Here is a 24943-nt window from a genome sequence, read left to right as displayed (position 1 = left end):
AATTAGAACCTTAACTTTAAAAGAATGTCGTTGAAGAATTTAAGTCAATTCAGTGCAAGATTTTTAGCAAAAATCAAAGTGGGGAAAACTGAAGAGATTCGTTGTTTTAAAGGAGGGATTTATAAAAAAAAATCTTTGGTAAGGGGCCCACTAACGTCAAACTTAACAGAACATAGACGGAAGTACCAAAAACTATATTTTTAAAGTTTGATGGATACCAAAATAAAATAAATTTTATAAGGGTACCAAAGTTCAACGGCCCCCTTTTTGAGGTACCAACTTCCAAAATTTCCTTATTAGGTATATCCTTCTCAAAACAAAAGAGAGATTTATTCATTATTCTAGTACAACTATATGTAAATTATGTAAGGACATTTTGTGAAAAACTACCTTATAAAACAATTTTTTTGCGAGAAACTACCTAATAAAAAAAATGTTGTAAGAAACTACCTTATAAAAGGGTAAATGTTGTAAGAGACTACCATTGGTCGGAAAGTCACTGTTGACTTTCATTTTCCGGCATTGACCACATCACGTGCCGATCACGTGGCTTTTAATTCACCCTTTGCCTCCTTTTTTCTTAATTGGCACGTCACGTGATCAAAGCCGGAAAATGAAAGTCAACGATGACTTTTTGACCATGGGTAGCCTCTTACAACATTTACCCTTTTATAAGGTAGTTTCTTACAACATTTTTTTTATTAGGTAGTTTCTCACAAAAAAAATGTTTTATAAGGTAGTTTTTCACAAAATGTCCATTATTCATCTTTCCTTCTCTCCATGTCCTCTCTCTCTCCTCCAAAACCCTATATTATCTATCCGTCTTTTAATATGATTATTTATTTCTTTGTTTGCTTCAGTTTATATATGTTGTGCATTATCAAACATCTATTTTCATAGTCACAAGAACTCGGGAAAGCAAATTAGAAACATTCACGATAGATCATAATAAAACTCATATCACACAGTCATAATAAAATAATACTCATTAATAACTATAATTAGAAACGTAAATTCACACTGTCATAATAAAATAATAATTAATAATAAGGAATCAAACTTGAACAGAGATTAAGCTACTGGTATATATATGACTTACACCTCATATCACACCTACTGTAAGTGTAAAATTAAAAATTTTTAAAAAAAAAAAAATCATACTAAATTGTAAATTTATTATTCTAGTTGGCTTAATCATTCTAAACAACGTTCAAAATAATACATAGACAACTAATTCCTGTCAAAGAATGCTGGGATCAAAACTGCTTGGTGCAGAAGTTCATCAGTAACATGAAATGAGCCTTCACTTGTATACTGGGATCAAATTTACTATATTAAATATGAGATCCAAACCTAACACCTTTGCAATAGTTAGCCTTGTTATCAACAAGTATTTTAACACAATATCTGCACATTAAAATAGGTGTTCTTTCCCATATTCACGTACAATTACTGGCACGCTCGTAGGTGGAATCTGTATAAAACAAATACTGTAATCAGAAATTGAGAAATAGACGTAAAGTATCAAAGGCTGCAATTTTACATATTTACATCAAGCTCAAGAAATGGCAATGGTTTAATCATTGATTGTTCAACAGCAGTAGCTACGTCAGCTAACTTCTGCATCCCCCCATCAATTCTCAATCCCCTCTCTCTATCTCCCTCTCTCTCTAAATTATTGCCTCATAATACTGTAACTAACATATGGAAGAATTACTTGGTTAAAAAATGTGGAAAAAAGTAGGATGGAGGATGTTTACTTAATAGAGAGCATGTTGATCCAGAAAAGCTAGGTAAGCTAGCTATAATAAAGAATACAAGGAACATCCAAAGGAAAACTTGAACAATACAGCACAATCCACATTGCTGTCCCAAGAAAAATGATACGAAGTACGAATTTTCAAAGAAGGGTAGAGTATTATGAATATAGGTAACAAAACAGGTGTGGGGCAATTGTATTAAAAGCAAAAATTTACCAACCAACAAGAAGAAGCTTACCATGCCATAGTCAGTGATAATCAACGATATGTAATCTGAGGGAGTAGCATCATATCTGTAAATGACATCATTTATGTCATTAGGTATAAGAAATACAATACTGTTTATGTTATATCCAAAATAAGAAAGAAATATACAAGTATGATACTCACAATAAATTTAGGAGTTGCAAATTTTTCTTATTCATCCAATCGTCCAAATAATTTATATCCTTTCTACCAGATACCTTTGCTATAATGTCAGGATCACCTGCAAGGAACACACTCATCATTAGGTAAAAAATCTGGGAGCCCTACGAGCACAACTCGTAAGAAAGGAAAGTGAATTACCAAGTTCATTAGTACATATGGAATCAAGTAGGACCCTTTCGTGAAACTTGTAGGCTTCACAGCAAATAAGAACAGGAACGTGGAATGAATGAGCAACCATAGAAACACATGCGGTTCCAATTCTTGAATAAACAATTCCGTTAGACAATATGGAAGCGGCACCTAAGAAAACTCTTGTGACTTCATGCATGACATAGGAAACTGCATTAATATGCGTGTATGTACAGCTCAACCCTTTTGCAACCAGTCTTCGAAGCAATCCTTGACCTTCAAACTTTGGCCGTGAATCAACTATTACAACACGGAACTTTTTCCCAAGCTCATGGGCATATACCAATACCATTTCAACAACACTAGAACAACCATAAGTAAGAAGAACATCACCGTCCCTAACTTTTGTGACAGCCTGTTGCACAATTACTTTGTCTGCTATTACAATTTTTTCATTAATAAAACGATATATATCAGAAGATAATGTAGCTTTTGTATCTGTCTCAGAAAGGTTTGAAGGCAACTTCGCGATGCGGGCCTTTACGTATCTTATTGCATTACCCATACTGATAGAGAGGGGGCGGCATTCATTTAGGAATGACACATAGCTACTGATCCTTGTCGCTAGATCTCTGGTTAGAATTTTATCTGCAGGGGTATGGTAGTCTTCAATGGCTTCTTTAAAAGCATAAAGCATCGCAATACATCGTGCATTACTTCCAGATATATTGCCCGACAAATATTGCAAACCCACCTGACATCAAAAGCAGGATGTTGTTTAAGCAGATACCAAGTATATTTAAACTACAATTTGGTTGAATTTGATCAACTGAATTCTTCTTTCTCTAAGCTCTAAGGTTTCAGATTGAGAAATACTCTAAAGTACATTGCCATTTAGCTTGCTAAGGTGGGAAAACAAACTGACAAAGTAAAGGCACACTTGGTTGTCTTATGCAGTATTGACTTTTCAATTTTTTTTATTTATTGTTAGCTTCTGGATTTTGAACAATTAGTTGCCAGATAAACCAATTTCTTTCTAAAAAAAAATAATAAAAACAAGAAACAGCAAATTTCAAGCACAACAACAAAAAACTGTTCAAGTCTAAATACTCCACCAGATAACCAGATAGCTCAAGTAACAATAAGGCCAAACTAGAAATCAATGTTCTTATGTGTTCATATGAAATAAAATGCTGGAAAGGGCATGATCTCTGAAAAGATTAGGGCAGTGTGAGCACAGCTTAAGTTTCAAGTGCGCCAACCTTGTAGCTTTAAGCTCAAAAATTAGTTTTTACATAATTTAAAATCCATATGAAATTTGATAAACAATAAAATACTAGGAAACTTAAAATGATGCATGGTGTTCTCTGACTCATTGTTACTTTAGACGGTCAAAATGTTATGGATTTCCATTCAATCAAGGAGAAATAGGTTTGGATGTATTAACTAAATGGTTCATACCATGAATGAATCTTTCATTTTTTTTCCTACTTATTTTGACTTCCCATCTTGTTGTTCACATTCTTCTAAGGTAATAACTCAAAATCTAAAGAGCCTAGAACTTGATATATCAATGCTGAACTCATAAAAAACCTAATATATTATTTATATTGATTATTGAAAAATTAACAGATAAAAAAGACATTAAACCTAACCCCATAAAGATCGGGTTCACCATAGTAGGTCCTTTTCCGATCGTGCACCAAACAAATCATTTTAAACCTTGGATTTGTTTTACCCATAATAAGTGCCTTGATAAGGGCAAAATAAGGAAGGAGTCTAGATGCCGTCCAAAAATTAATTATGCATTGGCTTGCCCAAGAAGTGGATTACAGACACTCAGTGAATATGATGGATTCAAATATAGAGTGAGAAATCCATGTAAGCAGGCCAACAGTAAAAATGAGGAGGGATGTAAAAATTCAGAATTGTTGCTTCTCTTTCTTATTTTAGGGTTGCACTGGTGATTTCACAATTCACAGCACCATTAAAACAAACTATCAGTTACTTTCAATATTGCTTCTTAATGATCTCCTTTACAATATCTCAATTCAAACACATTTTTCAACAGTTTTCAATAGGCTATGAAACCCACTTAAAAACCAAGGTAAGCTCACTCACAAGCAGATCAGATAAGAGAATGTATGTAGCTTAAGGCATTCTTGACTTGGGAACCACAATCTTAACTTTGTATCATAGCTGTGGTAGTTTTTAGTTTTTTACCATTGACTTTAAGTTATGAACTGACTTAGGGGAGGGGTATTATGGGTAGTTTAGTATTGGTCGGCTCATCAAACTTTTTGAACTTTTTAATTATCAACTAACACATGAAAATGTACCATTTTCTTCAATGCTGATAAAAAACAAAAATCAAATTGATCAAAAAAGCTGGTAACTTAATGTACCTTATACACAGCAGGATGAACTGAATCAAGATTGAAAAACTTTGACTCGAGGTCACGGAGCTGATTTCCACGTTCATACTGAGGCAAATGCTGAAATAGCTCCACTCTGTTTCTAGCTTCAGGTTTGTCAATAACAGAGCGCTTTTTAGCCTTTTCCACTCTGCTCTTGTCATCATACTGCATCCGAGGATGGGGAATATCCTTCTTCTTGTCTTTCTCCGGTGGCCGATCGCCTCCTTTCATTTCAGATACTGACACTGAGGATGTTACCAAAGGAACATCTTTTTTCTGTGGATGCTGCTTAGATGCTTTGGTTGGCTTTTCAGTGACAGAAGTTGCCACTCCAGAAGCCGCAGCTGCAATAATCACACCCATCACTTGGTTAAATCAATCAATGTCTTGTTAAATGGTCATGTATACACAGTATTCAAAAGCAAGTATCCAAAAATATTCCAAAAACTAAAAATTATAAGCACTAAGCGCAATATTTGCAATCAAACAAAAGTTCAAACAAATAAAACCCCCTCCCCCCTTCTCATACACACACGCACAATAATGAATGAAAAAGCCTGAACCTTTTTTAGTAGATTTGGCAGCTCTCTGAGCCTCCTGTAAAGCGCGCCTTTCAGCTTTGCTAGTTTTATCCTTCAACGGTTTGGAGGTCACCTTCTTGTCTTCATGGTGAGACACTTGCACTTCTGATATGTTTCCTCCCTTCTCTGCATCATTGGTTTCATTAAAAAAACTGCAACATAGATCATGTTCAAATATAAAAAGAGATACTTACTGAAGGCAATCTAATATAAAAGTAAAATGATTCTATGAATGCATTGCAATGTCAGAAGGAAAAGAAAAGGAACATTTAAAAACTCACACAAATTAAAGGCTACAAAATGCATATATTAACATCTACACCTTCACTACTCAAAGTAAACAAGCTTTTATTCTTAATGCATAGCTAATTTCAACTTAAGTTCACATACAAATCAATTTCAACACATTGATGCTGCCAGCCAACCAACAAACAAATACAGTGACTGATAACTATGAATGCAAATAAATACAAGGAATCAGAATAAGAAAGGTAATTACTGGCTTCAACTCGATTCATTCCGCTACCAAAACACAAGAGCGAGATCACAATGGTTGAAATGCAACGACTTAGCTCAGATCATGAACTAAATCTTTGTACGAAGGAGCTCTTCTTACAATAAACTTAAACTCCGAAATCGAAAAGCAAGATTAGAAAAATAAAAGCTTACAGTCTTACACTATCCCAAGAATCTTCTTATCACGAATCAAACCTAAAAAGACTACGCAACTACACACCGCTTGTAATCAAGATAATAAAATTCCCCAATTCTGCTCCAAAAAAGCGTCAGATTGCAGAAAATGTTATCATATCTTAAAAACAAATTCGAATATGACAGCCCCAAAAGCATTTATACCATTGCCCCATAAATATAAATTACAAAAATCAATCATATGATATTGTAATTTTCCCACATTACAATATCATCATATAAATTGTAATTCTCCCCCATTACAGTATTACACTATCATCCAATTTTGATCCTTTTTCTTCAATTCATCAACAAAATGGTATTTTCAAATTAATATATATATATATATATATATATATATATATATATATATATATATAAGCCCGGTTGACTCGTGCGAGGTTCCGGTCCGATAGAGCAGTTCTAGTCACCATGTTAAGTTCACAATAATTTCAAAAGTATACAGAACAAGAAATAAATCCTTAAATCAATTCAATTCAAAAACCTAAAAAGATACAAAAAATTGGACTCAGAATAAAGCTAAAAACTACAAAATTACTAACCATGATTAATCACAGTAAAATCAGGATCGTGAACAGATTGTTGATCAGCAACAGGAGAATTAACACCAGACATATCAAAACCAAGACTATACTTCCCGGAACTACTCGGAACCCAATCGTCGGAAAAATCAGGCTGAGTTGACTCCGGCGAAGAAGCGGCGAGGTAGGAGTGAGAATCGTCGTAAACTCGGCGAGCGGCGGAGACAGTGGCGGCGGCAGCGGCGGCGGAGTGGGCGGGGACAGGAACAGGAAGAGAAGTGGATGCGACGGCGGCGGCGGCGGAAGTGTCGGAGGGGATCGGCGGAGGAGGGATCATCACCGGAGAAAGGCCGGAGTCGTCGGCGGCGACGACGCCGGAGATGGTGGCGGAAGAATTAGGGTTTTGGGTTGGGGTTGCGGGATTGAATGTGAAACCAACTTGGCGGATTTAAGAAGAAGAAGAAATTAAAGAAGAAGAAGAAGAAATTAAAATGCTTTGTGTGATATTGTGAATGAGTACAAGGTAAGGAAAGGAAGATAAACTTTAATGTTTTACTTTGTATTGTTGAGTTGAGTTGATTTTTTTTGGTTCTTTTGGCATCGCTGTGGTTTTCTGTTTTTGGTTTTTTGTTTTTTAAAAGTATATTATATATATTACATAATGAATCAAAAATTAGTTAGACTTATTAAAATCATGATAATTTTGAAAACTGGCAATAGAAAAGTAAAAACACCTTTTTTTTTTTCCTGTTTTTGGTTTTTAATTTTCTAAAAAACAGAAAACTGAAAACCAAAAATGATGTCAAACAAGCCCTCTGATTTTGGTTTTGGGATAGGTTTGGAATTGATTTGTTTGTCAACTTGTTTTGTACGTGGTTAGCCACAGCGTGTGACCACTTAAAATAAAGTAACCCTTATAATACTGGTCGATTAACCCCTGTAATACTGACCGAAAAACTCTTATTATACTAATCGAATAATCCTTATTAATTTCTCGAAATAACCCCTTTAACACTGACCAAGTAACCCCTATTACACACGAAGTAATCCTTATAATAACTAGCCACACTGTGTGGCCAGCCACTTAAAAGACTTTGTGTTTGTTGCAAGTTTAGAGCATGTTCGCATTGACTGAACTCAGCTGAACTTATTAGAGTTGAACTAAACTGAACTGAAAATAAACACATGAGAATAGGCCCTTAGTCTTAGATATGATTAGTGGTTAATTTATCAACCTTGTTAATATGTTTTACAGGCTTTTATGATAGAGTTAAAGGAAATTGAATAGTTTTTTAATTGATTTCTTTCTTAATTTGGTCATTTGGACACGTAGAAAATCGAAAAAGAAGTGAAATGAAAGGTAGCTTTAAATGAGAATATAGCTGCTTCTATACAATTGGATGACAAATTTACTTTGAGGAAATCTAAGTTAATCTCTTTAATAAACCTCTAACATTTTATCAACTGGCATTATTGTAATAAAATAATGTGTAAAAATAAAACTATTTTCCAAGCTAATTGTCCAATTGGCATGGTAAAAGGCATTTGACGAAGTGAACAACTTTTTTTACTAACCATCGTTAGTGTCGTTACGACTTTAATCCTAGGTGAGTTAAGGCAATTAAAAGTATTCGTACTTTACTTAGCTGTCAAATTACCGTCATACTCCTTATTAACAGCTGAAAATGACATTAATAGACCTAGATAAACATCCAAGTTTATCTAAGAGATCAAATGGGTGCGGCTCATTACTTTTGTCTATAGGGATAACCTTTGATCATTTTAAAGGTAATTTTACACTCATCTTATAATAATAGTTTGTGGTAAACTTGTCATCTGTTTACTAAATTTGGATATTGAATTTCGATATTTAACCAAATTGTTTTACTCCATAGAATCTAAAACTTTCTTTGTGACATTAATATAGAAGTTGACAATTGCATGTGCCTAATGAGTACAAAACTTAGTTTTAGCAAATAACCATGCATGTAGTCTTGTTGGTTAGGGTATATATATGTTCACCTTAATCATTTCAATTTTTTTTTTCAAGTGTAATAAGTTCAATTCATTAAATATAAGTTCTAGTAAGAGTTATTCAAGTATAAAATACAACTAAAATAAGTTTTGATAAGTTCAATTCATATAAGTTCAAATAAGTTCTGATAAATAGATAAGATAAGTTCAAATAAGTGAAAATTAGGTTTAAAAATTGACTTCACTACCTAAGGAAGATTTTATTTTAAACACTCTAATAAGCCCTTTACTTGATCAAAGATAGTTAAAAACTTTCCGAGAGTTCACCAAATCTTATTTTCCCAGTCAGGTATTAAAAGTAAAATAGGGATAATTTGAAAAGTTATTATCGATACTTAACTTATTTGTAATGCCTATTAAAGGCCACACATATTTTCAACAAAATTTAGAGGGATTTAAAGTTTAAGATATTGATGAGGATTTCCTATCAAGGTTTGATTGGGGATAAACTAGACATACAGCTGAGACTTGTATGCCCTCTAAGATGCGACTTTTGAGTTTTATCTTGTTACTCTATTGTCCACTTTAATTTAATCTTAAACACGAATATTCAAATTTTCCTTTGAGACGCATCAGGTTATTACTTATTTTTGTTAGGTGTGCAATTGTTTACCGAAACTATACATCTATAGGTAGTTCATAGATAAGAAACTACGAATCAACAAAACAATTTTAAAGAAAAATAGATAGGTTTTGTTAACACTTCATTGGCTTTTCAACAACGTACGTACAACTAACGATAAAACATTTTTTTAATCCAAACGTATTATTATCATGAGTCGAGTCTACGCAACTAGTTATATGAAATATATTCATTATAAATAGTTGTATGTTCATTTTTAATGTATTTAATGTTAATTTTTAAAGTATTTGCAATTTTTTTTTACATAAATTATACAAAAGTTCTATTGTAATAATTTCAACTCTAAAAATTTTAACATCCACATCAAATCACAAACAAACAAACTATTGCGATTTCACTACCAGATGCAAAATTGATAGGAAATTAACAATTTTATAACATTTACATAATACATATATATAATAAACAAACTCAAAAGTCAAATCCCGTAGAAATAGAAGAAAAGAAAAAAAGAATATATACATATATGTTCATATTTAAAGTACTAATAAGTATAAAACCTTTTGCCTTAACTAGCTTAGTAGAAATAATCACCCTTGTCAAAACTTTAATTATAATCTTGTTGATCTCAAATTCTCAACTCCAAAACTTACTGTGCGGTAAACATAGATGCTTAAAAAATGTCGTGACAAATAGAGAAAATAATGCAAAAGGGGAGATTCCACTTGGCATTAGACTATCATTAAACAATTTTTTTACCATTATTAATTCATAAATCACAAACCCATATTGAATCATTCAATAAAATTGTTTCCAAATCACAACCAAAAAAGTGACTAATTATTACCCTTTCCTCTATAAAATCCAAACAAACCAAACACCTCATCCAACTAAACCAATTATAATCACCCTCACTTCTAATTTAGTAAACAACCCCGCAAAACAAGATCATAAAACAAAATCAAAAACAATGTAATTAATTAATTAATTAATTAAAAAAAAACCTTAAAATCCCTTAATATTCCACCCTTACCTTCTTCCACGTGCTTGGTTGCATGTCCCTAAAATTCACCATTTCCAAAAACACTCACAAATCCCACTTCCACGTGTCACCTCCTCCTCCCTCCCACCTTTCCTTATTAACCCTACTATTCACCTCCTCTTTTTGCATGATCTTGTCTATCAAAACAAATAAAAACATAACATAAGACATACGAGTACTTAAAAAATGTCTTTCACCACCCGACCTCACCGCACCACCCAACTAACCACCACACCACCACCGCACACCACCCTCCTCCGCCGCATCCAAGACTCCTCCCCTAACTCATCCCAACTCATCGGATTCCTCACACTTGCTATCGTAGGCGGGATACTTCTTCTCCTGACTGGCTTCACTATCACCGCTATTGTCCTAGGCTTTATTGTTTTTGCACCCATTATTGTCCTCACTAGCCCCTTTTGGCTTCCCATCTTTGTCCTCGTCTTCGTACCCCTCGTTGGGTTCCTCAGCCTTTGCGGGTTTGGTGTTGCAGCCATCGCGGTTCTATCATGGGTTTACCGGTACTCCCGCGGTCTCCACCCACCCGGTTCGGACCGGTTTGATTATGCTAGGAACCGGATTGCGACTACGGCTCGAGAGGTTAAGGATTATGCTAAAGAATATGGTGGTTACCTTCATAGTAAGGTTAAGGATGCTGCTCCTGGTGCTTAAATGAACCATAACCCGGTTTTGATCGGATTTTTTTCGAATAACGGATCAAAATAACCATGCAATTAAATTAACTTGAGTTTTTAGTTAAATGGACCGTATAATAATTTGTTTTTTTTTTTTTTGTGTGTTTGTTGTATTTTCATTTTTATAAATTTTGTTCCATAGATCTATTAGCTAGTTCCTTGATTTAATGTTGTTCGGTTTTGAATTTTTGATGTATACATAAAAATGCATTTGTAATTTGTTTGTTAAATGATGAATATAATATATACGAAGTATTACATATGCATATGTTACAAAGGATTATTCAAAGTTTAAATCCTTGATTGCAATCTAATCAAATGTTATTAATATGTTTCCTTCAAGAAAAACATATAATTAGATGCTGTATTATGTCAATACATAGTAGTTTGGCTTAAAATCATCCAAATCGTTAGTTCAAATACCAAAAATGTATCCCTTTGAAAATGTTGCGTGTCCTAGCTTTAAGTAAGAGAGACACACCCCTCAAAAAAAGGTAAGAGAGACACACCTCACTAGTACACTACAATATTCTCTATTCAATACTAGTGCACTACAATATTCTCTATTCAATGATTGTAATTTTGATAAAGGGAACATTTATTTGATTCAATTGTTATATGAATTTGATGCATTTTCATGTATCGTATTGTAGTGTGATCTTTTTATCAAATGGAAGTTGTCAATTATGTAAAGTATCATTAACAGATTAATTATTTACATATAATGATTTCTTATATGTAGTAGTTATTGATCTTGATGTCAGCAGAAAAAATAGATAACAGGTGAATTGTTGATTTGTTGTGATGAGACTCATGCATAGGAGGGTCAATTTAGTTGTAGAGCAAACAAAATGAATTTCAATAACGATTGAGAGGGGACTAGAATCTAATTAATCACTTAGAACTGATTCCCAAATCCGAATATTAGCCCAATCGTAGGTTAATCAATTCGTAGATTGCTAGCAATGTAGCATATGTCAAGTTATGATGGAGTCTAATGCATGCATGTCATAGCCAAAGTGGAGAGTTCAAGTGGCGGAGTTTCGTGGAGCACGAATAAGACAATTTTGGCTACATAAAACTACAAAATGTGGCAGCCATGAAAATAAAGGAGCAGAGACTAAAATTTCATAGGAAGTCCATAAAAGTTTCACTTGTACTCCTATTTTTTACTCCTTTTGTTGGTTTTTAATTGTTCCATTTTGACTTTTTGCCAGTGTCATCTTGGATAATTTTGGAGTCCAGATTCCTTAACTAAAAGGGCCCTGTAAACAACAAAGACATATTTCATATACTTCTTTTGATTATAATAGTCGCAACACTTAGGACACATGTCAGTGCTCAAATTTGATTATTAATATTTATAATCTTATATAATTAACAAATATAAAAGATTAATATAGTGAAAATAAACATAAAAACTAATCCAAGAATATTTTACATAGTTACATATGTTTTTTATATATTGATAAAAACTATGGGTTAAAGTAAACATTTGAATGTGCAAAAGTCACTGTGCTGTGATTAACACGAAACGGAGGGAGTATAATTTACCAACTACTCCCTTTGTCCCTTTAATTTTTGCCCATTTGACTTTGTGCGGTCTCCAAGACACATATTAAAATGTTTATATTTCTATTTTAATACGCGTAAAAATTATAAAAAGTTGATATCAATTAAATTTATGACATTTTGTAAAAATTACCTTATATCAATTTTAAATGTCATCTTAAATACTTATATCAATACTTTACATCTTATATGAATTGAGAAAAGCATTTAAGATGGAAAGGAGTACTTAAAAAGGCAAAGAAACTACTCGGGACCTGTTCACTTCATCTTATCTTCAGTTCAGTTCAGTCCAGTTCAGCTCCAATTAGTTCAGTTCAGTTCCAATCAGTTCAGTTTAGTTCACTTCCTAATTTTCTTCTCTCGTAAAATATTCATTTCAGTTGTATTCAGTTCACTTCAGTTCAGCTCAATTCAGTACATGTGAACATGTACTCAATCCCTTGTGGTCTTATTGCTATATAATTTTTTTTTTTTAAATGCAAGTGTGAATAATGTTTGTCTTACATTGCAAAAGAAAGCAAAAAGATTTTCAGTTTATAATCCAAGTAGGCTACTCCATATATTGCCAATTGATTTTAGAAGAAAACCTCATTATAGGCTCTGATTGTAGACTTCCGAACTTCTCTCCTATATTCTTTATTATTTTTTCTCGCTCTTAATTTTCATTGATGTTTCTGTCTGGATCTGATTTTCCCGAGAACTCGGACCTGAGATCCTGATACTCCTATCGGCAAGCTGAGAACCTACACAATGAGAAGAAGTTAGCTAACCCCGGGGTGGTCCGGGGATAACCACTCCGATGACAAAGTCAGAAAGTGTTTAAGAGAGAAGAAGATAAGTATGAGAGAGAAAGTAGAAAGAGAGAGAGAGATTTGTGTCCCCATAAATGAGGTCTTACCTACTATTTATAATGATCCACTTTGACAGGTGGCTCTCATCCATACAAAGCCTCCTGCGCCAAGTGTCAAGCTTCTGTTGCCACGTGCCGAATTCCGACAAGCCGATATGTCTGCTTCCTGGTGCATATCGGCGCCTTTTCGCAATTACTCAGAGTTTGGTCACGTGCTTTTACAAGATATCGGTCCTACCTAGATATCATCCCATACAATTAGCCCCCCAAGTGAGGACGTATGATCACACATCATCGTTCTCAGCTAATGTAGTCGACAAACTTAACCTAACTAAACAAACTTTGGGTTCCACTTCTCATTCTTCGAATTTTATCATATTTTGGAATTTTCATATGACAACGTTTCTTGTACTCTGTCAAGCACTATGCATCAGTGAAACTGTATTGCTATCCCTACTGTCGCTGCAGTTCGTTATATCCATTTTGCTTATATTCAAACACTGCAACGGATGAAGCTCAGAAATTATATCAATTTGACTGCCACTCAGATGTCACAGTGGATGAAGTTTGAGGACACCTTAGAGGCTTGCATCTTTTGCCGAGAAGATTTGCTCCTATATTCTTTTGCTGAGAAGATGTATATATATATATATATATATATATATATATATATATTGTAATTTTCAGGACGACTTTGGTATAGTGTTATAATCCCGTAGTATATTCATTTGCGTTATTTTTGGTGGTATCTCCCAATTTTATACTCCGCTATACTTCATCGACATATTATTGTAATATATAAACTTCCCCCAAGTGACCTTGTGTGCCGATAGCGGACAAGGTCTACTTGTTACAAAATACGGGGGAGCGAAAAACTCCGTTTTTCCCCTCAAGTGACCTTGTGTGCCGATAGCAGACAAGGTCTACTTGTTACAAAATACGGGGGAGCGAAAAACTCCGTTTCCCCCCCAAGTGACCTTGTGTGCTGATAGCGGACAAGGTCTACTTGTTACAAAATACGGGGGAGCGAAAAACTCCGTTTTCCCCCCCAAGGGACCTTGTGTGCCGATAGCAGACAAGGTCTACTTGTTACAAAATACGGGGGAGCGAAAAACTCCGTTTTCCCCCCCAAGTGACCTTGTGTGCCGATAGCAGACAAGGTCTACTTGTTATGTTTTATAGTATGGGAGCGTAACCGTTTTTTTTAGGAGCGGGAAATTTAGTACACGTGTCATAGATCCTACCGCTGCTTTTTGAAATTGATTGTCGATTTAGGGCCGTTGGATCTCTGAACCGCCTTTCATTTCAACTGCCTTTTCAGTTTCTTTTTTAGATCAAAATTCCGCCATTTTTTTTTATTATTTTACTTCTCAATTTTCCAAAGTTTTCTCTCAGTGCCAATTGTTCCTCAATCAGAGCTTTACTCTTCTTGCTTTTCTCGATCTTGTTCCGCGCTTCTCAGCATATTCGGCGTGCTTTTCTTCTTCGTCACTTCTCGCTTTTTAAGTACACCGTATCAGCGACTTTCGTCGAAGGTATTGTCGTTCCCTAACCGTTGATTTTGCATGTTTATTTTTATTTTCTCATTTTTAAATTAAATGTCTGAAGATAGTGTTGAAGAGAACTTCCCTAACCTTAGTACTGCTAGGCGTCGTTTAATTAGGCAATCCCTAGGCAAAGAAACCGGTAGTAATCAGGGTAATTCATCTTCCCTTTCTGATAATATTGATTATCCATTTGAGACGTTATCTTCTGAGGAAGAAAAACGCGCTTTTATGCTACATAGGACTATTGCTCACCGCGAACGTGCTTATTACCCCACTAATCCTGATATCCCTGCCGATACTGAAATTCTTGACGTTGAGCCTGTTAGTGTTCGTTATCACTTACGCAGCTTTGTTGGGAAACGCTATTTTAATCAATACGGCACTAACGTTGGCAATATAGGTATAAACACCATGCCAAGGGTAAAGAGTACCAGTTATCAGTCTCGAGTCGCTGCCCGTGAGGCTGCTGAGGCCGCCAAGGCAGCTGAGTCCAGCAAAAGACCTGGGCAAGGTCAGGTTGTAAGTTCTTCTGAAGAAGAACAAGAAGCTGGTATCCCTGTAAACCCCCAGGAAGGGCCGTCATCTCCCGTTCATGATTCAGCCGTCAATTCGGTCTTAGGAGATGACGAGACTCAAGAAGGTAGTGTCAACAATGAGGGCAGGGAAGACATTGTTGACATGACGGCTGAGGTTATCCAGGAAGAGAACCTGGACGAGGACTATAACTGTGAAACAGACGAAGCTGAATTTCGACAACCTATTACTCTTGCCAGAGATGGGAAAGTGGCTAAGGCAAAAATAAATGATGATTTTAGGAAAACGGCAATTGAAAAAGATTACTGCCGTCGTGCTAAGAAGTTTTTCAATTTACCTGACGGGTATGAGCTGTCAGTTCCCCCTTCTGGAGCCTCAGTATTAGATTGTCCGGCAGGTTCTGTGGCCGTTTATATGAAGCATTTAGATTTCGGCCTCCGCTTTCCCTTACATCCCTTTGTTGCAAAAATCCTGAAGGCCTGGAACGTCTGTTTAGTTCAGGTGACTCCTCCCACCATTCGGGCCGTTATTGCCACCATCTGGGTTATGCTGTATCGAAACTATCCCCTAACCCTTAACGTTTTTAGACGACTGATTACTCTGAAGAGAGATGGTCAATCAGATGGGTGGTGGTCTTTGTACACCCAACCCCACAAATATACCGTCCACCCTAAGATGACAAGCTGCAAGGGTTGGCAAGTCAGGTTCTTCTTCATGTCGGTTCCTGAGGACTTTCCTTTGAGAAGAACCTTTTTCCAGCCTCATCCTCGTTTTGACTCAATTCCCGAGAGAGATCTCGGTAAACATGAAGAGAGAGCCGTTACTCATTTTGACGTCTCAGAATTTGACGAGGGTGACGGCAAGGTCCGCATAGTTCCTAAGGTGTGGGTGCCGAATGTTAGTTACATTCTGGGCAACGCGCCGTTATCTCGTGTCGGTCTCTGTTGGACTGACAATTATGGTACTGTTTATTTTATCGACCTTCTTCTTATTTTTTTTTGTTTCTTTTATAAAATTACTTACCCTTGGCTGATTGAACTTCTTTATTCTTTGCTCTCAGGTACTGATAAGTTGGACAACAGGAAACTCGGCTTATCCTCTGACGGGAAAAGAGTTCTCAGACGTTGCCCTAAAGCTTCAAGCCTCTACGATTCTCTTGCTACCGTTTTCGGCCGCGCTCCAGCTATCAGTGCCAAAAGAAGAGTTGAGATCATGGCCGATGACAATGCCAAAAAGAGAAAGACGACATCTCTGGCCAATCGGCGAGGTGGAATTGTGATTTCCAGCCCTAGACAATCTGAAGGGCGTGGTGGGAAGAAGAAGGACCAGTCGGAGTCCGAGAAGACTCCACCCACCACCAAAACTAAGAGCCCTGAGGCCATTGTGAAGAAGGTTATTCAGGGGGTTGAGATCGAAGATCTCACTTCTGCCGAGTCCCCTCGTCAGCTTCAGCCAACCGTCACAGTGGCCCCTACTACAGTTGGCTCTGATTCAAGCATTCCGGCCCTGACTTATCGGTCCAATCAATGGATTGAACGAGTCTCTGGAAGGTTTCCAGACGAAGTTCTGAAGGGTTTCGCCGTCCCTGCTGGTCATTCCGGAGACCGTTGGCAACCCAACATGGATGTCGGCCGGAATGAATCTATGATTACCGATGACCCAATGCAAGGTGGGAATCTCGGTTATCGGCTTTTAAGCAATCTTACTCTGCCGATGGACAGGCCTGCTGGTCCAATCGGCCCCCTTGCTGCTACTCACATGCATAACATGATGAAGGTACTCTAACTCTTCCTTTGCATATTTTTATGTTCGTGTATACATCATTACTATAGACTTATTCTGTTTATCTTATATTTTTTTTAGGCCGTCATGTCTGGTACAGAGCTTGTTGAGATGTACCGTTACTATCAGGAGAAGAATCATCAAGCCTCCTCCAGCCAAAGTGCCATGCAGGAAATCATCAATAATGCTGAAAGAGCCTTAGATGATTTGAAGAAAATAAAAGAGAGAGATGATAAGGAGATGTCGGAACTGAAGGTTAAGGCTGAAAAGGTTGCTGGTCTGGAATCGGAAGTGCAGAGTCTGAAGACTCGAATTGCTGAAAAAGATAAGGCCATTGAGCGCCTTCCTTCAGTTGAAAAGGATCTCGGCAACGCCAGAGCTAAAATAAAAAACCTTGAGGAGAAGGTTAAACAAATGGAAGCTGATAAGCCTGGTATTCGTCAGAGAGCCGTGGGCCGTTATTTAGCTTCGAACGAGTTCTGCTCCAAGCTTCAAGATCGTTTCGATGGAGGTTGGACTGCTGCTCAGAGATGTGTTGCCCATGCTGCCGGCTGGAAGAAGGAAGATTGGGCCAAAGTTGAAAAAGCTTTCAACGAGGAAGCTTACAAGATCCCTTCCGGCTTCGAGACACAACAATTCTCTGAAGAGGACTTGTACAATTTGGTACCCAGTGCTGATGACGGCCCTAAAGATCCCAGCATTTTAAACTCTCCAGCGTCTGAGAACGCACAAGCTTAAAGGGGCGGGCAGTCATCACCGACATCTTCTTGTGGGTCTTGTATTATTGGGCCTTATCAGCTGTAACTCTCTTTTTATTGCTTTTTGTATGTCTTAACATTTATTTTGACAATGCTGTTTTATCGGCATATACCCCTTTTTTGTGGTGATGCCTGTCGATTGTCAACTTTTCTGTCATGTACACTTAACTCATTTTTATTTTCGTTGTTTATACTCCGTCTGCAAATTTAAACATGTCTTATCGTAACTGAGTTGTTCTTACTTATCACTTGCTAATTTGCTTAATTAAACAATGTTATCGTAACTACATTGTCTTGCAATTCACAATACACAAAAGACAGAGATATGCGAAAGACAGTCTGCAAAAACGAAGATTTACCTGATGATTTATCTGATATCCGACATCTTTCAACAATTATCAAATTATGAAGATATCATATCATAACAACCTGTCATTTAAAAACTATCAATGTACGATACTTATCTCATTCCCTACTCCCCCCAGTGTACATAGTTCGTGTTGGAACTATGTATACTTGGCAATTATTATTCATTGCTGGTCCAGATTATAACATTGGTCACCTACTGCTTTGTTGTTTTAGCCAATTAGGTACCCTCTCGGCGATCACTTTCTGAGCTACGCCTCATATCGGCGTATACTCGAATTGATTTGGCCGGTATTATATTTTGAACCAGCAACCTCGTGAGTCAACGTATACAACTGATCAGGTTGTATATCTATTAACTTCACAGAAGCGGTTTTGAGCTGTCTGTCCCATTTAACGGTGTTCTATTAAATGGAGGATGCCTATTCCAACACACGTTGCCTGAATACTTCTTCATTCATCACTGATACCCTTTTTGATATCAGCTTCATATGAAAATTGTACATTACACATAGTATTTCTTCAACATAGCCGAGTTCCATACATTCTTTAGGGGTGCCCCATCCAAAGTTTCCAGATAAAATGATCCTTGGATGACGACATCTCTAATCCGATAAGGTCCTTCCCAACTTGCAGTCAGCTTTCCATCTTCATTTCCCTTACCGGTTGCCGCTGTTCTTCGCAGTACTAGATCTCCCACACTTAACGGCCGATGAGATACTCTTCTGTTGTAGGCCCTTGACATTCTTTCCTTAAATGCAGCTGACTTAACTGCTGCTTTTTCTCTGAGCTCTGGCAAAAAGTCTAACTGTTGTCGTAGGAGTAAATCATTTTGGTCTTCACAGTAATGCTGAATCCTAAATGTCGGCAACCCAACTTCTGCTGGTATGACTGCTTCTGTTCCAAAAACTAAAGTATAAGGTGATTCACCTGTGGCCTCTCTAATTGTTGTCCTGTTTGCCCACAATATCTCTGGTATCAAATCTGCCCACAAACCCTTTGCATCTTTGATCTTCTTTTTAACTGCCGTTATTATTTGCTTATTTGCTGCTTCTGCCTGGCCGTTAGACTGTGGATGGCATACTGCTGCATAAGCAAATTTCACCTTGTACATCGTTAAGAGATCTTTGATTGACTTACAATCAAATTGGGTTCCATGATAAAAAACCATCGCCATCGGCAACCCAAATCTTGTGAAGATACTTTTCCATATAAACTTCTTCACTTCTGATGCCGTTATCTTCACTACCGGTTCTGCCTCAATCCACTTTGTGAAATAGTCTATCCCCACTATCAGAAATTTCCTTCCACCCGTGGCCGATGGGAACGGGCCAACTATATCCATTCCCCATTGGGCAAAAGGGATTGGATTTAATATCGGAGTCAGGTCATTAGGAGGCAAGTTGATAACTGGGGCAAACTTTTGACACTTCTCGCATCTTTTAACATAAGCTATTGCATCTGCATTCATCGTCGGCCAGTAGTATCCCCTTCTCATTGCTTCTCTGGACAAGGCTCTTGCTCCGAGATGGTTACCACAGCTTCCTTCATGCAATTCTTCTAATAACCTTGCTGACTCAAAATCCGTTATACACCTTTGCAACGGCAGTGAAAACCCCCTTTTGTATAACTGACCTTGGTACATGACAAACCACACGCTATCTTTCCTTAATCTTTTCAACTCCTCCTTATCCGTCGGCCTCGCATCATAGATGAGGTATGCCAGTATTTTATCATACCATTGGTCCCCAACATCAACGCACAAAATTTCTGCCGACATCTCATCTATGCTTCTCTGCTTTAAAACCTCCACCATGACCGTCCTTTCCAAGTCGTTAAAACTTGAACTTGCCAACCTTGCTAGCGTATCTGCTTGAGCATTTTTCAATCTCGGAACCAGTTTTATCTCAAAGTACTGCAACTGCGCTGCTAACTGTTTCATCTTCTCCAAATACTTCACCATTACCGGCTCTCGAGTTTCATATTATCCACTAAATTGACTTGATACCAGCTGAGAGTCAGTTGTTAAAACCAGCCGTTTTGCCTCTGCCGCTACTGACAACTGCATTCCAGCCACTGCAGCTTCATACCCGGCTTCATTATTTGTTGCCTTGAACTTAAACTTCATGGCGTATTCAAACATTTTCCCGTCTGGAGCCGTTATTACAATTCCAGCCCCAGACCCCGTGGCAGTAGCTGATCCATCAACTGATACTTGCCATGTTCCCAGTTCTTCCTCTTCATCGGTGTATGTGGTTTCAACAATGAAATCCGACAATGCTTGAGCCTTAATGGATGTTCTAGGCTTATAGCTTATTTGATATTCCGACAACTCAACTGCCCATGCCAGTAACCTACCAGACGTATCCATTTTATGCAATGATTTCTCCAAAGGGTGATTGGTTAACACCTCTATTGGATGTGCATCAAAGTAAGGCCTCAACTTCCTAGCTGCCACTACTACTGCTAACGCCATCTTCTCTATCACTGGATATCTGCGTTCTGCCGCATTCAATACATGACTGACAAAGTATATCGGCTGCTGCTGCTTCTTCCTTTCTACTAACAGAACGGCTGCTACCGTTTTTGGGGATGCTGAAATATATAGCTGCAACACTTCTCCCTTCTCGGGCCTGGCAATTGTAGGAAGAGATCTAAGATGATTCCTTACTACTTCCAGGGCATCACTTTGTTCCTTTCCCCACTCGAATGCTTTATTTTTTCTTAATACCATGAAAAACGGAAGCGCCTTGTCGGCTGACTTGCTGATAAATCTGGTCAGTCCTGCCATCCTTCCAGTCAATCTCTGTATATCACGAATGGTTTTTGGTTGTTTCATTTGGAGTACCGCATTCACCTTATCTGGGTTTGCATCTATCCCCCGTTCACTGACCATAAAACCCAAAAATTTCCCTGATCTGACCCCAAACACGCACTTCTCCGGATTCAGCTTCATCTGATATCTCCTTAACGTCTCAAATGTTTCCCTCAGATCCGCTATATGGTCCTCTTTTTCTTTACTCTTCACTATTGTATCATCTACATACACCTCAACATTCCGGCCTTTCTGTTTCTCAAATATCTTGTCCACCAACTTCTGATAGGTTGCCCCTACATTTTTCAACCCAAACGGCATTGCTTTATAGCAGTACACACCGACATCTGTTATAAAAGCCATTTTATTCCTGTCAGCCTTATGCATGCTAACCTGATGATATCCCGAAAACGCATCCAAAAAACTGAGCATAGCATGACCAGAGGCTGAGTCTACCAGCCTATCTATTCGGGGTAATGGGTAGCAATCCTTAGGGCAAGCCTTATTTAGATCTGTAAAATCCACACACATTCGCCACTTCCCTGTCGGCTTTCTCACCATTACTAAATTTTCCAACCACTCCGGATACGTGCAAGGCTCAATGAACCCTGCCGCTAAGAGCTTATTTACCTCAGCCTGGATTGCTTCTATTTTTTCAGTTGAGAAATTGCGTTTCTTTTGCCTTATCAGTCTGAATTTTCTATCAACATTCAACTTATGTTCCATCACGTCTGGATGTATTCCTGGCATCTCACTTGCCGAAAACGCAAAGACATCTGCATTTTCTCGCAGCAGGCTTATCAAATTGCATCTTGTATCCACATCCATATCAGCCCCAACCTTCACCGTTCTACTCGGATTGCCCGGTTGCAACTCAACCTGGACAGTTTCTCCCCCTGGTAACGGCCTTGGTGTTTCCTCAGGCCTTGCATCAAAGTTTTTCATAGTTAAATCTTGAACTGTTGGTTCGCCTTCCCTTATCGGATTACACGGTGTCGAAGCACTGCCAACCGGATCTTCAAAGCTGTTACATAGCAGGCCTTTGACATCACCTGACCTCCATACGCCTTCTCCACAGCCCCTAAATTCGACACATAAGCTATTGCTAGATGATAAGTTGACACAACGGCCTGCATATCATGTATTATCGGTCTGCCGATAATTGCGTTGTAGGCTGACTTAACATCTACCACCAGGAACTCTGCCATCACATCTCTTGCTTGCGGCCCATCACCCAGCTTAACCGGTAACACAATCCTCCCTTCTGGCCTTACAGTTGACCCATTGAAGCCAATCACGGGATATGATACCGGTTTCAGGTACTGCCTTCCTATATTCATCTCTTTAAAAGCTTGCATGAACAACACATTTGCTGAACTACCTCCATCCACCAGCACTCTCTTGATGTCAGCCCCATTTATCTTAATTATTAGGACTAATGGGTCATCATGTGGGAACACTATACCCCTTGCATCTTCTTCTGTGAACACCACTTGAGGTATCGATGCTGGCCGAGGACGATTGTCCACATCCAAAGCACAAACTAGATGACGGTGTTCAGCCAAATGCTTCTTTGCTCCACTAATTGTCCCTCCATGAATCGGTCCCCCCGCTATCACATCTACCCTTCCAGTGGATAACGGTGGTATTCCTGCATCCCCTTGTCGGACTATTCCTCCTTGCGCCCTTTCAGGCCTTGCCTCTATCCGTTGCCTCTCAATTGTTTGTGCCGGTTGCTGATTCCTGCCTGCGTTCAACCGGTATTGTGCCAAATGCCCTTTTCTGATCAACTCCTCAATGTTGTCCTTCAACTGCGTACACTCCTCTGTATAATGCCCCACATCCCTATGGAACATACAATATTTCTTCACATCCCTTGGCCTTGCCTTCATGGGAATCGGCCTTTACCAATCCTCTCTATTCTGATTTACTGAGTAGATTGCTGCCCTTGGTGTGTTCAGGGGAGTATAAGTGCTATATCACATTTGCAGCCTTGTTGGTCTAGAATCTTGCCGGCTTCCTCCTCCCCTTCCTGGGGCAGGAGCTCTCGGCCTACTTCCTCCAGACGATGTCCCTTCATACTGACTTTGCCCCTTTCCGGCAACGACATGTCTGCTACTTGTCTTCATCAATTATTCGCTCTTGATGTAATCATGAGCTTTGCTAAACGCCGCTGCTAATGTCGGCAGGTTTTTCCTTGTAAGGTACCGTTTGAAATCAGAATCAGCCAAGCCATTCATTAAAGCCATCACAGCTATTTCTTGTTGTAGTTTTGGGATTGTATTTGCCTCATTGTTAAAATCGCCTAATGTAATCCCTCAAGGATTCATCCGGTTTCTGCTCCACGGCCATCAATTCTCCAGAGGTTCTCTGCCTCACAATGTTGCTGACATACTGACCCACAAACATCTCGGTCAATCTTTCAAAACTGCCTACTGACCTAAATTCAAGGTTGTTAAACCAATCGGCTGCAGCCCCAATCAAAGTAGTCGGAAAGACCTTACATCAGACTGCATCCGAGTTGGTATACAGCATCATGTGCCCCTCATAAGACGTTATGAATCTTGCCGGATCCCCTCTCCCATCATACCTACAAGTCGGCATTTTCACCTTTTCCATTGGCTGGTCCAAAATATGCTGGGCAAATGGGGACGCCCTTAACTGCACCACTGTTCGCACTGCCTGCCCATCTACTTGCGAACTTCTTTGCTGCTGGGTTCTGGTACTCACGGTGTGACTTGAGGATTGTTCAACCCGCCGTGACATTGTGTGCGATCTTATCGGCGATCCATGTTGGGATCTCCTCGGCGAGTTCATCAACTGATTGTGTTGCTCTTCCTGATTACGGTGCGGTGATCCTCTATCGGCCTGAGCGGCCCCCCTTTCAGCCTGCGCCGCCTCAGCCTCCTTTCTCTTCCTACTCATCGCACTCATCACTCTTGCTGCCGTCTCCAATTCATCTGGCGTGAATGTCGCCATAGGATCCTCCGCCTCCCCTCCACCTGCGGGGGAGGTTATCGGCATGTGAAACTGGTTACCCTCTAAGGTATGGGTTTCATCCACTATTTCCACTTGAGGTTGTTCTACTGGTATTTCATTGTTTCCGGCCATGATTATCGTTGTTATATGTACGTTTTGTGTGAGGTTCTTAGGCGATAGAAGTGATCAACGTCCCCTCCTTCTAGCGCCAAATTGTTTCTGTCTGGATCTGATTTTCCCGAGAACTCGGACCTGAGATCCTGATACTCCTATCGGCAAGCTGAGAACCTACACAATGAGAAGAAATTAGCTAACCCCGGGGTGGTCCGGGGATAACCACTTCGATGACAAAGTCAGAAAGTGTTTAAGAGAGAAGAAGATAAGTATGAGAGAGAAAGTAGAGAGAGAGAGAGAGAGATTCGTGTCCCCATAAATGAGGTCTTACCTACTATTTATAATGATCCACTTTGACAGGTGGCTCTCATCCATACAAAGCCTCCTGCGCCAAGTGTCAAGCTTCTGTTGCCACGTGCCGAATTCCGACAAGCCGATATGTCTGCTTCCTGGTGCATATCGGCGCCTTTTCGCAATTACTCAGAGTTTGGTCACGTGCTTTTACAAGATATCGGTCCTACCTAGATATCATCCCATACAATTGACATTTTTGGCCTTAAATTAATCACCCAATTTGCCAACAAATTTAAGGTATGACTCTGACCCATATTTAACATAGTTGTCCATTATATATTAAAAATTCATAGCATTAATTTGACATATAGATCCTTTGACTTGGTAGTGCTTGTAGTCTTATACGTAAGGTGGAGCCGTGGAGCCGCAA

At 38.4% G+C, this 24943-nt stretch overlaps 4 protein-coding genes across 5 annotated transcripts; 1 reads left to right on the top strand and 3 right to left on the bottom strand.

Annotated features, from left to right (window-relative positions):
- Positions 1–960: 960 nt before the first annotated feature.
- LOC145597618 (uncharacterized) lies at positions 961–7017 on the bottom strand. Of its 2 annotated transcripts, none has more exons than XM_081653827.1 (7): positions 6570–7017; positions 5299–5442; positions 4724–5079; positions 2328–3072; positions 2151–2247; positions 1999–2053; positions 961–1474 (listed from the first exon to the last, which is right to left on the bottom strand). In XM_081653827.1, the coding sequence occupies exons 1-7, from the start codon at positions 6883–6885 to the stop codon at positions 1415–1417; spliced, it is 1773 nt and encodes a 590-aa protein (XP_081509953.1). In that variant the 5' UTR covers positions 6886–7017; the 3' UTR covers positions 961–1414. The 2 variants fall into 2 exon arrangements, with proteins under 2 accessions (XP_081509953.1, XP_081509954.1); XM_081653828.1 differs by lacking the exon at positions 6570–7017 and adding an exon at positions 5816–5949.
- Positions 7018–10393: 3376 nt separating this feature from the next.
- On the top strand, positions 10394–11145 carry LOC145599448 (oleosin G-like). The gene has a single exon (XM_081655831.1). The coding sequence runs from the start codon at positions 10394–10396 to the stop codon at positions 10877–10879; it is 486 nt and encodes a 161-aa protein (XP_081511957.1). The 3' UTR covers positions 10880–11145.
- A 7671-nt stretch (positions 11146–18816) lies between these two features.
- Positions 18817–20274, bottom strand: LOC145597050 (uncharacterized). The gene is made up of 2 exons (XM_081653230.1): positions 19452–20274; positions 18817–19295 (listed from the first exon to the last, which is right to left on the bottom strand). The coding sequence occupies exons 1-2, from the start codon at positions 20272–20274 to the stop codon at positions 18817–18819; spliced, it is 1302 nt and encodes a 433-aa protein (XP_081509356.1).
- A 1829-nt stretch (positions 20275–22103) lies between these two features.
- LOC145597048 (uncharacterized) lies at positions 22104–22982 on the bottom strand. Its single transcript, XM_081653229.1, has one exon. The coding sequence runs from the start codon at positions 22980–22982 to the stop codon at positions 22104–22106; it is 879 nt and encodes a 292-aa protein (XP_081509355.1).
- Between the last annotated feature and the right edge of the window lie 1961 nt (positions 22983–24943).

This window comes from Chenopodium album, chromosome 20 (genome assembly GCF_948465745.1).
Source record: "Chenopodium album chromosome 20, dcCheAlbu1.1, whole genome shotgun sequence".
Classification (NCBI taxonomy): domain Eukaryota; kingdom Viridiplantae; phylum Streptophyta; class Magnoliopsida; order Caryophyllales; family Amaranthaceae; genus Chenopodium; species Chenopodium album.
Note: the sequence above shows the minus strand (reverse complement) of the source record. Positions and strands in the feature narration are given on the sequence as shown.

Excerpts from the sequence above, each read along its gene's own strand:
- LOC145597618 (XM_081653827.1), bottom strand. The coding sequence starts at position 6,885 with ATGATCCCTCCTCCGCCGATCCCCTCCGACACTTCCGCCGCCGCCGCC. Across the intron at positions 5,443-6,569 it reads TTTTACTGTGATTAATCATG|AGAAGGGAGGAAACATATCA; the intron begins GTTAGTAATTTT and ends CCAATGATGCAG. Across the intron at positions 5,080-5,298 it reads TGCCAAATCTACTAAAAAAG|CTGCGGCTTCTGGAGTGGCA; the intron begins GTTCAGGCTTTT and ends TGATTATTGCAG.
- LOC145599448 (XM_081655831.1), top strand. The coding sequence starts at position 10,394 with ATGTCTTTCACCACCCGACCTCACCGCACCACCCAACTAACCACCACA.
- LOC145597050 (XM_081653230.1), bottom strand. The coding sequence starts at position 20,274 with ATGGTGAAGTATTTGGAGAAGATGAAACAGTTAGCAGCGCAGTTGCAG. Across the intron at positions 19,296-19,451 it reads TCATGGAACCCAATTTGATT|ATTTGATACCAGAGATATTG; the intron begins GTAAGTCAATCA and ends GTTTGTGGGCAG.
- LOC145597048 (XM_081653229.1), bottom strand. The coding sequence starts at position 22,982 with ATGTTCCATAGGGATGTGGGGCATTATACAGAGGAGTGTACGCAGTTG.